Here is a 12,508-nt window from a genome sequence, read left to right as displayed (position 1 = left end):
ACAAAACCTGGTGTGGTTATTATGTGTGAGGAATTGAAATAATATTTGGAAAGTGTGTTTCTGTTTCTTTGGATCTCACTATATTGTTAATGACTGCACTTGTTCTCTTTAGAGCTTTGCCTGATGTGCATCATTACTAAGCATCAGCAGAGATTACTCTAACTTTGGGTTTGACCCAAAAGAAAAGGTCAGTTTTTATTTCACTCAGATTCAGTCATTGTGTTGCTGTTACCTGAGAAGGTCTCCTAAAAGAACATTAAAGCTGATGAGGTCTCAGCTTAAAAGGACAGTTCAGCCAAAAATGAAAAGCATCATCATTTGCTCAATGTGACTTTTTTCACTTTATTCACTAGAAATCAAGGTTCTTCACTGTCATCTGTGATGATTAACTTTTTTTAGAAGGTTATTTTGTAGTTGAAAAAGATTATTTAGATTATTAAAATATGTATAATTAACCTAAAGTGGTTGTCCTCTTAAGTGTTTTGAAAACTTTATTGAATATAAAGGATATTTAACATTTTTATTCAGAAATCAGATTGTTTTTGTGACATTTCAGTAACTAAACGCTTCCTTCTTTTTCTCTCCTTTTATTTTTAGGTTATTAATATTTGTATTTGTTTTGATGCTCAACAAATCAGCCAATATGGAACACCGGAATTTTCCATATTGGCTAGAAATCTGTTTTTACCCGCTTAAGAATATTTACCATTTTTGAAAAACAAAACAAACAAGGCTTTTATAAGATAATACTTGATTTAATGGCCTGTAAAATGTACTGTGCAGCATGCCATTTTGAGAATTTGAGCTTGAAACAAATCTAAAAATCACAGAGTCTCATGGCATTCTTCATACATTTGCAAAAGGAAATCACAATCTTGCCCTCCTTGATATTATAGCAGTGATAGCAAGCAACCGTCATATAAAAAGAACAGCTTTGCCTCTATTTCAAAGCACCTTCTAGCGTTTGGTCTAATAAAAAAAACAACAATCTACTTTTAGATGTAAAAATATATATTTGTATTTTCAAATAAATAAATACATACAATAAATATGCGTATCAAGAACTGTATAAATAACATCCTGTGAGATGGCATCTCTTGTTCTCCAGTGTCCCAGTTCTGTCATCTCTGAGCATCACGTAAGGATTGTTCCTTCAAGTCCTTCTTAACCCATATTGAATATTTCCAGAGCGAAGCAGCACTTTGTTTAAAACCTCCAAAAGTCTCAGCTTTTTTTGTTTCATGCTACTAGTCAGTTTGAACCAGCAACAAAGACACCATCTCTTCTCCATCAGTACTGGCCAGTGCATTTCCAGAGCAGTTTGGATGCGGTGACCAAACATTTTCATATCACCTCCTTATGAAGCGAAGAAACTGCGCACATTTCTCATCCCTGAAAAGTCTCAACTGTGTCCGAGCACCTCTTTATAAAGTTCTGGAACTTTTTCAGGGTCCACAGGTCTTGGAAGAAAGTGAGTGAACTTTTGATGTCTCCTAGATTTTGTCCCATCCCGCGGCGTCCCATCCTTGTTGAGAGCCACAAAATATCTCGCTCCTCTTTCTCCATGCTTGTAGAGATTAGAAGAGTATGTGTTGTACCAGTTCTCCTCAAACTGCTCACGGAAAACACATTCTGCTGTGAGTTTCTCCTGAGAAAGCAAAAACAAAACATGCTGGTCAGTTTTCTTAAAATCAAACATGGAAATGATAAGACAGACATGCCATCTACTGGGCTTGGGTTAGAATAACAGTGTTGTAGGGTTATTCTTGAAAAGACAAGTCTGCTTACTGAGCCATAAAGTTCTCCCTTGTCGTTCATCCCAAGGTAGAGCCCACTGTCCACTCCACGGATGCTTATTAACCCAACTGCAAGGCTTATGAATTCCAAAATACCTGGAGAAGAATAAATCAATTGTTCAGGAAAGGTTCTTTGAAGTCTAAAGCCTCGTTCACATATTCTGAGTGAACTGAACTACATTTCCATGTCTATACATAATAACACACATCATTTAAAATAAATCTTCAATGGTGGGTTGAACATTAGATTAGGAAAATGACATTTTCGTTGCTTTTTACGCACATGTTTTTAAGTTGGTTATTTATTTAGCTGTTTTTAAAAAGTTTCTCATCTTAAAGGTTCCTCCTTTGAAGGTGAAGAATTATAAGGAGGCCAAGTTGTTGATTTGAAAGTTCTTTAGAAAGTTTAAGCTGATCCATGTGAACTATAAAAACGTTTTTTAATTTTTTTATTTAAATGTACAGCCACAATGCTACATGATAGTTCAATTTCTGCTTCGATGCTGACCATAAAAAAGGGTAAAATTACCGAAGCGACTGTGGTCCTTTCTGGTGCCCTGCACACTGCCATCCGGGAGTATTTCAAGGTGAAATCCAGTCCTGCAGTACAACTGTCTTCTCCGCAGGATCCCTTTCAAGTGCGTGAGATCTGCGGAGGTGCTCCGTGACAGTCTCTCTGCTGGAAATAAATGATCATTCAACAGTCCGAGGTTTTCTCCTAGAGGTGGCAGGAAGAACTGTGAACCGACCTGTCCGAAACCTTCCAGGCTCTGCAAAAACGTCCCGATCTCTCCCATAGCTGCCATCTCAAACCTTCCAGTTCTGCCGGGGAAAATTGATCTAGGTGATTATGCTGAAGCAATCGTCCCAAGCTATACGTTACGACGAATAATATCCATGCGAGTGCGTCACTTGTAGTGGATCCATGCTGAGCGCATATGAAAGATCACTTGACATGATCCAGTGGGAAGAAACTTAGTCACGGTCAGTAACTGACTTCAGATTAGTCCTTTAATGTCTGCTCTGACGTCTCGTCACCATGGTGGTCGCTGGTGCTTTGTGACATGAGTAAGTGTGGAGCAGGTATGAGGCAGCAGGTAGGCTATGTGTTGTTGTGGGAAGTGCTTTGCGCAGTGAGTGGCTGCTGTGCGCGCGGGGCAGGTGCAGAGCTCGGGCTGCTGTGGGCGGGACATCGCTTTGGTCCAGCCTTGAGTTTTTGCGCACAATCACAGTTGTTTGTGTTTGTCTTTAATGACTGTGTTTGTGCGGGTCAGGTTTTGCATGCAATGTGGGCTTCAAATGTTGGCTATCCATCAAACAAGTAGTCTGATGCCACTATATTGTAAAGTGTTGGTGTCTTTGTTGCTGTGCGCCTGTGTGTGTTTAGCCTCTCTACAAATGTAAAGTTTAAGGCCCACCTAACCTACATTTATTCCACATCTTATATCAAAAATCATTCTAGGCATACTAATTTCCTGCTTAAGAACATTCCTGATTGTTACTCAAACATTCGTGATGCTTTATATATTTGTGGAAACCATGATGTATAATTACCAATAAAAAGAGCCATTTTAATAATACGTTTATTCATGAAAAACTCAAGACATTTAAAACATTGCAGTAATTTTAAAATTTTTATTGAACTTTGTCATGACGGGTTGACAAATGTGGTTTGAATGTAGAAAATATTCAAAAAAACTCCAAGACTAATGCTAATAATGATACGAAGAATTATTCATGACTAAGCATTGATACTAATAAATAATAAGACTAATAAGAGCAACAATCAGAGTATTAATATGATTTTGAAAGGATAATGAGACTCAATATTGTAGTAATGATTCCTATTTTTTAACAACATGAATAAAATGCATATTAAAATATTTTCACGTAGTAAAACTAAAGATTGATATATTTTTTTCTATCCATATGTGTGTACTGAATTTGTGACATTGAGAGAGTAGCAGTGGCAATGTGCTTTTGAAAAGGTAAATAGTTTTTGACATACATTTTTGAAGTTTATGGATTTTTTAAGTGGTACATACAGTTTAATATAGGTTAATCATACTGAAAACCGTAGCTTATTAAACTTGAAAAAAGTAGGCTGCCGTCCAATTTTCAATAGAATCTATGTAAGGCCAGTTTTTAAAAACGTAAAATTAATGTTATTTGAGATCTGAACGGATTAACTATGACCTGAATCGAAAGGACAAATGACTGCAAATACAGCTGCTTCTGCATTCATGTGTTTCAGCGAGGTCACATACAGTATCTCGCGAGGAGTGCGCGCGGTCTGTCAGCCGTCACACAGTCATGATGGCCGCCGTCCGTCGCTTTCTGGGTCTTCGGAGCAAGTTCACCAGCTCTGTAAACGGGTTAAACATTTACTTCAACAGCAGAAATTCACCGAGGGAAAGAGCAGCTCTGAGACGCGTAGGGACAGGGCTGTGTATCGCTCTCGGCGGGTTCGCCTTTGTTTACTACCAGCACAGTTCGAGTCCGGATCGGAGACGCGCAGCGAGTCTGCGCGCATTGATTTCACCGCTCCCAGCAGTGGCTGCAAAAGAGAAGGTATCTACATTTTAGTACATTTTGCGGTGTTGTAGTGTTCACTTTAATATTGCTTCATCATCCAGGTTTTTTATTGTGGTTAAAGTCTGAAAATCGTGTCGTTGTTTTGTCATCAAAACAGTCGCTCTCCACCACAGAGGTGCTGAATTCACTGTTTCAGTTCATTTGTCAGGCGATGATGTGTTATGATTCTGTTTAAATTATAATTTCAACCAGTATTATTAACACCATTGTACGTTTTGTGCATGTGATGTTTAGTATTGACTTGGGCTCCAGAAGGGTCATTTTACTAGGCATGCAAATTCAGTCATCAATCCTGAGCTGTCCAGATCTCTACTGGCATTTGTATGTCAACCAGATTTCCATTAGTTTCTGAAACCACAATAGTTCGTCAACTCACAGTGAAGAGTGCTATTTATTACTATTACTGTAATCATTTTATATACTGGAGAAAATAAAAACAATTTTCATTCATGCAAATACACGAATGTGATGCAAATGCATGACACAAATGATGATTATTACTGTCATTAATTTCTTTAAAAATGGATTAGGTAGTGTATTACTTGATGTAGTTTATTTAAAAAAAGGGTTAATGGTCTTTTTATATTAAGTGTCTTTAACTGCTATGTACTTGTATCAAATGTACTTATGTATCAAAAAAGATTAATTTGTACAATAAAGTTATTGCTTCTGAGTTTAGTATGGTTAAGGTTAGGGACAGGGTTAGTGGTAGAGATAGAATTGGTTGCAAAATCAACGAATGTTTAGCCATAATTACATGTAGGATTTTTAAGGATAGAACTACAATGTAAACACACACAGTCTGTAAAAACTGCTGATTTCACAATTGCTTCATGTTGTACCAACACAAACTGATTTAGTTAACTTAATATTTTTACAAATTTAAGTGGATGGAACATAAAACAATTAAGTTGTCTTATTTTAAATAAGAAGTTTATGCAAGCATAATTTTTTAAGTGTGCACAATAAGCATTGTGTCAATTATTAATTAAATATTAGAATTAAAGATACCTAATGTAAAACAAGTCATGTCTAACTGGGCGAAATAACCCTTGAAGCCTTTACAAGAAATACTCCTGGTTTTGTCTGTTGTTGAAAGACATATTTTTCAGATTGTTATCAGATTGATCATTAAACCAAACAGGAGCGTGCGACTCTGTTCCCTTTTGTTTTTCTACTCTTATCTGCATTCGTCGGACATAACCTTGACTTGTAGATTGAGACGCAGGAATTCAGGGTTGAGGTAACTGGACACGGCAGCTTGGCAGTCGGGTGAACGTTTGATGGGGGTAATAAGTAGCAGGGAACACATTCCCAGGGTGTTTGCACAGTGCCCAGTGGGCCTGGCTGTCGGCCAGTGTAGAGCGAGAAGAACACAGTCCTCGTAAGATTAGCCCTGGATATTTCTGCTTATGTGCATGTTTTTGCACAAAAAGCCTTCAACTGAAAGATGGAAAGAATGAGAAGATGCTTCACTCTTTCTTTAATGACACAAAAGTGAGTTTTGGATTTGTTTGTTCATAGGCCAGTGCATCTGGTGAAGATGAGGTGTCGTTGTCTGCACACGAGCACAGGTTCAGGCTCTTCAGCTCAGTGGAGTTTGATGGACAGCTCTACATGACTCCCCTTGACTTCATTGAGTCCGTCACTATGAGCGAACCGAAGAGTGAGTCACACAAACAGTTCATCTTCCTCTTTTACAGAATATGTGACTATTTACCACAAAACCAGGAATAAGTGTCAATTTTTTGAAAGCTGAATAAACGTGTGTACACTAAAACTATGCTAAAAAGAAAATATTTTTCTGAGATACAACTATATGAATATCTGGAATCTAAGGGTTTTAAAAAAATCTAAATACTGAGAAAGTTGTTTTTAAATTATTCAAATAAAGTGCTTGGCAATGCACATTACTAATTAGAGTTTTGATTTATCTTATCATTTTACCTAATATTCTAATGATGTTTGGAATAAAATAAAAATATGTCATTTTGAGCCACAATATTTTTCTGGCTATTGGCAAATATATAGCAGTGCAACTTGTTTTGTGTTCCAGGGTCACATGTACTGGCGATACTGGGCTAAAAAGTTATGCTAAAAATGTTTCATACCAGTCATAATCATTACATCATGAAATTATCAAATCTAACAAAGTCAAATCTCTAAAATCAAACAAAAAGTGCTCAATTATGTGTCTGTGCTCTTTGGTTAAGGGATTCATCCAAACAAACAACAAAAATCAGTCCAAGGCACTTGAAAATGTGGAAAAAATATTAAACAGCCTTTACTGACATGGCTATTCCTTAAAACTGCGCCTATGCATTTTGGCAAACAACTGCCTTCATCAGGTTAACACTGTTACTGGACTGGACTGATTTTGTTGTAAAGTCAAATCTCTATTACTTTAAATTTTAAAGGTAGACTTTTTGCTTCTTTGTGAAATTTGTAAAAACCAGTAAGTTGTTAAAGATGACAAAATTACCAATTGAACATATCACAAATCTAACCTGCAATATTTGCGATTTTAAATATTTATAAAACTTAATTGAGTAAACTTAAAATTAATTTGAATGACTTATTCCTTAAGAAATTATCTGAACAGAGAAATTGATTATTTAGTAATTGCTTATGAATTAGTGTGTTCTAACTGGTGATATCAATTTTGTGTAGTTTCCTTCTGACTTTAAGGAGATGAAGCAGATTTATGTTCAGTAAAGCAATAACATCTGTAAAAAAAATGCATTTAAATATTCAATCTGCATTTAAAGTGAATCACAGTCTGCTTTGCTTAATTCAGTTCTTTTTGGAGCTGGTCGTGTGATAGATTTAAAAGCTATTATTATTCTTAAGAAAGCAAACCTAAACTCACACTCTGCAAGTGTAAAGTAAATATTACTAATGATTTAGCTTCATAATAACAGTATATTTTCAACCTGAATGACATATTATGTTCATAAGCACAATAATAAAGAATAACTGATGAACAAATCATTTACAGCAGTGTTTTGTAAACCATTACTACTGAATAATTATCAAAATCAGATGTATACGGCAGTATAGGAACAGTGTATTCTTTACCTTTCTTTTTTTCCTTTTTTTAGGATTTCAAACAGCATGACTTGAATGCCATGAATATAATGTTTGGGTGATCTGTACCTTTATTACAGAAATTTGCCTTTAATGCTTTAATCTTAAAAGCAAATTACCCAGCAGGCATAAAAAACAACATTTATAGTTGTAACACCTGCATGAAGATACTCATCTCTTTCTGCCAGCATCACACTTATGACCTATTTCTGTAACCAAAATCTGAAAGCCGCTAGACTGACAAGATTTAAAAGTGTGTGTCAGATACAGCGAATCTGCTAAACGGAAAAATATGGAGTCTGAAATATACAGCCCAGATGGTAGAGTTGATATGCTCTGTTTTTTCACGACCCAGCTATACTTGTATGGGAGTTGAGTTTCAACCAGTCATGTTTGCTGCTATATGAAACTTGGACCTCTTGGAATGTGCAGACGAGAATAAAATGTGAACTCTAGTATGGAGGGAAAACATTGCATCACTGACTTTTAATGGCATATGCGTGACGGTACGAATAGTGGTATTTATGGTTTTATGCGGTGGCTGTAAAACTGACTTTGAGTTCGTTTTATAAACAGAAGCTTGTCATTTAAACTTATTATTGTTTTGATTTGTACAGTAAAAACTATTTTGATGATTATCGTTTACTCCCACTTTATATTAAGTGGTTTTACTAAATGTACTACTAAATGACTAAATGACTACTAAAACTTGCACTGAAATTTATAATTTGTTACAATGTACCTATTGTGCAAATACATGTTTTCATATTGTACTTATACTTGATTAAATACTTGCATGTAATTACATTTATAATTACACCCATCCCTAAACCTATCACTTGCATTTTCTGCAGATATGTAAAAGAGCTGGTATGACTGTGTGCAGGTACAATATGGTCAAGCTAATGAGAAAGAGAAAACAGGGGCATTCATTTGAAGCATTTTTAACCTGAATGACACTCTACTAAATGAACAAAACTGATTTTCTAATGTTTCTAAATAATGCTATAATTTGAATAGCCAAAAGTGGGAAATTGGCGGTCTGTGGCTCAGTGGGTAGCATTGTTACCTCATAGCAATAAAGTTGCAAGTTTGAGCCCTGGCTGGGTCAGTTGGTGTTTTTGTGTGTTCATGTGGGTTTCCTCTGGGTGCTCCGGGGTCCCCCAAAAAATACATGTGGTATAGGTGAATTTAATAAGCTAAATTGACCGTAGAGTATGTCTGTGAATGCGAGAGTGTATGGGTGTTTCCCAGTCTAAAATGCAGCTGGATGGGCATCCACTGTGTAAAACAAATGCTGAATAAGTTGTCGGTTCATTACGCTGTGGCGACCCCTGATTAATAAGGGGACTAAGGCGAAACGAAAATCAATGAAAGTGGGAAATTGCTGTTAATGGAACAATTCGCTCAAAAATGAAAATTATTCCATTATTCACTTACTCTAAAGCCATCCTCGCTGTTTATGCCTTTATTTAATATTACAGTAAGTGTATCTTTTTTAAATAGTGTAATAAATATAATAAATAATAACTAAGGATTGTAATTACAAGTACATTTATCCTCATTAAATTAATCTGATGGATTGATAAATTAATGATTTTTATTTAGAAAAATATTCACATTAAGACATTTGCATGCATCTGCAAGTCACAACACAGTACACTATGTGTAATGTCGAGTTGACCAGAAGCCACAGTTCATAGTTGAGAAGATAAGAAATTTGTGGAGTTTAACAATAATGAAGTAAACGTTTTTAAATAGATTCTGTTTTTAAGACATGTGACAGGGTGAGCAATTCAAGATAGTTTAAAGCATTCAGAAATTTTACTGCTTGAATATTTTATTTACCATTCATTTTGTTGGATTATTTGTACAATAACGAGACAGTTTTATTTTACATTTGATTATTCAATTTCTGTACCTCCTGAATACTGTTTCACTCTGCAGACGACCATAGAATACTTTTTATTTCATGCACTGTTTTTTGTCTATGCTTGTAATTGGTTTATTAAAATTTATGCATGATTCACTAACCTACACAATTCTTTCCAAATATCTGTATTCATGCCATCTGGTGAAGTTGTATTAAAATCACATTATGTTGTAGTAAACAAAATTTGGCTGGGATTTTTCCAATATCATGCAGCTCTAAGATAAACCATTATAGCTGGCTAAAATCATTGAAATGACTGCTGTTTTAAATGTACCTGACCATAAATGAAAGTATCTGTTTTTGCTTTATTTTTTTAGAAAAGAGGTTTTGGAAATCCCTCACAAAACAGGTTTGATAACAACTTGTATATTTGGTTAAATTGTTAATTATCTACTTCTGATTTCAGAAAATCTCACTCTCACATTCTTTTAAAAGGAACTGGACAAGATTCTGTCAGATACGCCACCTGTGTGGAAAGGATCATCTCGTCTGTTTCGTAACCTGCGGGAAAGAGGTAAGATGGGATCATTTATTGATTTGTTCTATATAGCGTCATACACTTTGTCTTTTGTTTGCAACAATAAATTCCTAAAGGAAACTTGTTTTTGAAAGGATCTGCTTTCAAAGTCGGCTATTATATTAAATACACACAAACTCAATTCTGACAAAAGATAAAATCTAGAAAATTTGACTTTATTTTAAACCTCTAATAAATTGACAACAGTACAAAGAGTAGAGTTTAATAGTTTTCACTGACTAAATGAATTGTGTTCTGTAAATAAAGACACATTTGGATTTTAATGGCTGCAACATAAGCCAAAATGTGGGTCAGAGGCTAAATAAATTGGAAAATAGAAAATATTATAGAATATCCAAATTAAACAGCTTTTAAACAGTCCACAATAAGCAGATGAACTGGTAATACATTAGGGTTTCATCCCAAAAACATTTGGTTTTGTCAGTGAAAACACTAGAATTCTTTTGGAGAATCAAAGAGATAGTTCAACTAAAAATTAAAATTAACTATTTACTCACCCTAAAGTGGTTCTAAACCTTGGGTTTCCTTCCTCTGCTGAACACGTAAGAAGACATTGTAAACAGGCTGAAAACCTGTGACCATTGACTCCACAGGAAAAACAAATCCCATGTAAGTCAATGATTACAGGTTATTAACATTTGTCAAAATATTTCATTTTGTGTTTAATCGAAGAAAGAAGCTCATAGAGGTTTGAAACTATCCCTTTAAGCAATTGCATTTTGATTTCCTTTTATTTTATCTAAAAAGTCCCAAATGTTTCAGAATTGGAAATGTGCAATAAATTGTTATCCATAAATCCAAATGCACAGATATTGTGACGTCATTGTAATCACTATAGAGTTTTTTGAGTGTGCAGATGCTCAGGCCTCACACACACACACACACACACACACACACACACACACACACACACACACACACACACACACACACACACACACACACACACACACATACACACACACACACACACACACACACACATACACACACACACACATACACACACACACACACACATACACACACACACACACACAGACACACTCAGAGTTATAAAACCATCACGATCCTGTACTCGGGCCTCATGCAGCAGGAGAGAAAGCGCAGGCTGTAAATGCTCTCTTATCTCTCAATCGCTCTGCCATTACTGTGACTTTGCTCTGGGATAATAATGCACAGATAGGAAGGTGACAACAACAGCCTGCGCATGACGTGTGGTATGTTGTTCTGAATAGGAAACAATCATGCGCTCAGCCGAGGGGTGTGGCGTACTCACACAATCACACTAATCCAGAAATTACCCAGCTTTATATTGCCCTCAGGTCTTACTTTCTAGACGTGCTTGAAGAAAAGCCTCTGTTTACCTATCATACTTGACGTGTCAGCAACACAAGACAAATTGAAAAGCAGTTTATGCTATGGCAAGAATTGCAAAAATGACACACATTGAATGTAGGCATGTGCATCGTTTACACTGTCGCCTCACAGCAATAAGGTTGCTGGTTTGAGTCCTGGCTTATTGAGTTTGCATGTTCTCCCCATGTTCACATTGTTTTCTTCTTGTGCTGTGGAACTGCCCAGTTCCCTAGGTATGCTACTGTATAGATGAACTGAATAATCTAAATTGGACATTGTGTGGAATATGTGCGAATGTTTGAGTGTATGGGGGTTTTCAGCATTGGGATGCATGAGTAAATGCACTCTCAGGGAGGCAGGAAGCAAATGGAAAAAAAAAATATTTGAGTCCCATATGGCTAAGGAAAGTGACTGAGTGTTAATGTATAGACATGAAGAATAGACTTATCATCCCATTTTGGTGTCTCTATTGTTTTATACATAGGAAGCACATAATACATGCAAGTGTTGCTTTTAAATAGTTTTAAATAGTTTTTGTGAAAATTATTTCATCAAAATATGTGGGAAATAATATTCTGTTATTATGTAGTGAACAGATATATTTACTGTATGTAAAAATATTCTGACTAGTACTTAGTAAAATATATAAAGATTAGCTACACTTTTCAAAATTTATAATATTTATTGCATTATTTACAATTATTCTATATTATTTATTTATTTATTTATTTTTATATAATTTAATTTCCAGATTTTTCAACAGTGTTTGGCAACCTGGGAAAAAAGTTACAGACCATGATTGTAAAACCAATACCAATTGTATGTGGATTATTTACTAAATAATAATAATAATAATAATAATAATAATAATAATAATAATAATAATAATAATGATGATGATGATGATGATGATGATAATAAAAACAAACAAATAAGACAATAGGCTTAACAAATTGGGCCAATTGACCTTATTCTTTAATGCAGAAGTGCCCTCGTCTTTGCGATTATTTTAGAACTTCCAATTCAGTGGCCTGGGGAAGAAATGACTAGGAATAATAAACAGCAGAAAACTGTCAAACTACTTGCTCTACAACCTCGTGTTTGCATCATTATACAAACAAAGTAGAATAATAAAATAAGAAAATATCAGTTTGCAACATCAAGCAGCAAAACAAGATGAATGGAAGTGAATGAGAACGG

The 12,508-nt window shown here is 35.3% G+C and overlaps 2 protein-coding genes across 6 annotated transcripts in view; one reads left to right on the top strand and one right to left on the bottom strand.

The window, feature by feature from the left end:
* Positions 1-1,402: 1,402 nt before the first annotated feature.
* Positions 1,403-2,602, bottom strand: fgf20b (fibroblast growth factor 20b). The gene is made up of 3 exons (NM_001039172.1): positions 2,326-2,602; positions 1,789-1,892; positions 1,403-1,648 (listed from the first exon to the last, which is right to left on the bottom strand). Exons 1-3 carry the CDS (start codon positions 2,600-2,602, stop codon positions 1,403-1,405), a joined length of 627 nt encoding a protein of 208 aa, NP_001034261.1.
* A 1,482-nt stretch (positions 2,603-4,084) lies between these two features.
* The window catches only part of micu3b (mitochondrial calcium uptake 3b), a 36,479-nt gene continuing 28,055 nt past the window's right edge, over positions 4,085-12,508 (top strand). For all 5 annotated transcript variants that reach the window (XR_015507606.1, XM_087281705.1, XM_087281703.1 and 2 more), the window contains exons 1-4: positions 4,085-4,367; positions 5,916-6,057; positions 9,729-9,760; positions 9,847-9,925. Coding sequence is in view for 4 of the 5 variants with exons in the window: in XM_087281705.1 (XP_087137831.1) it covers positions 4,110-4,367; positions 5,916-6,057; positions 9,729-9,760; positions 9,847-9,925 (511 nt within the window). In the remaining variant the exon portion in view is untranslated. The remainder of the gene's footprint in view (positions 4,368-5,915; positions 6,058-9,728; positions 9,761-9,846; positions 9,926-12,508) is intronic.

Source organism: Danio rerio, chromosome 14 (assembly GCF_052040795.2).
Source record: "Danio rerio strain M-AB ecotype USA chromosome 14, GRCz13ab, whole genome shotgun sequence".
Lineage (NCBI taxonomy): Eukaryota > Metazoa > Chordata > Actinopteri > Cypriniformes > Danionidae > Danio > Danio rerio.
Note: the sequence above shows the minus strand (reverse complement) of the source record. Positions and strands in the feature narration are given on the sequence as shown.

Coding starts and splice junctions, on each gene's coding strand:
- fgf20b (NM_001039172.1), bottom strand. CDS start 2,602: ATGGCAGCTATGGGAGAGATCGGGACGTTTTTGCAGAGCCTGGAAGGT. Junction 1,893..2,325: donor AAAGGACCACAGTCGCTTCG/GTAATTTTACCC, acceptor ATTCTTCTCCAG/GTATTTTGGAATTCATAAGC. Junction 1,649..1,788: donor AGGGAGAACTTTATGGCTCA/GTAAGCAGACTT, acceptor TTGCTTTCTCAG/GAGAAACTCACAGCAGAATG.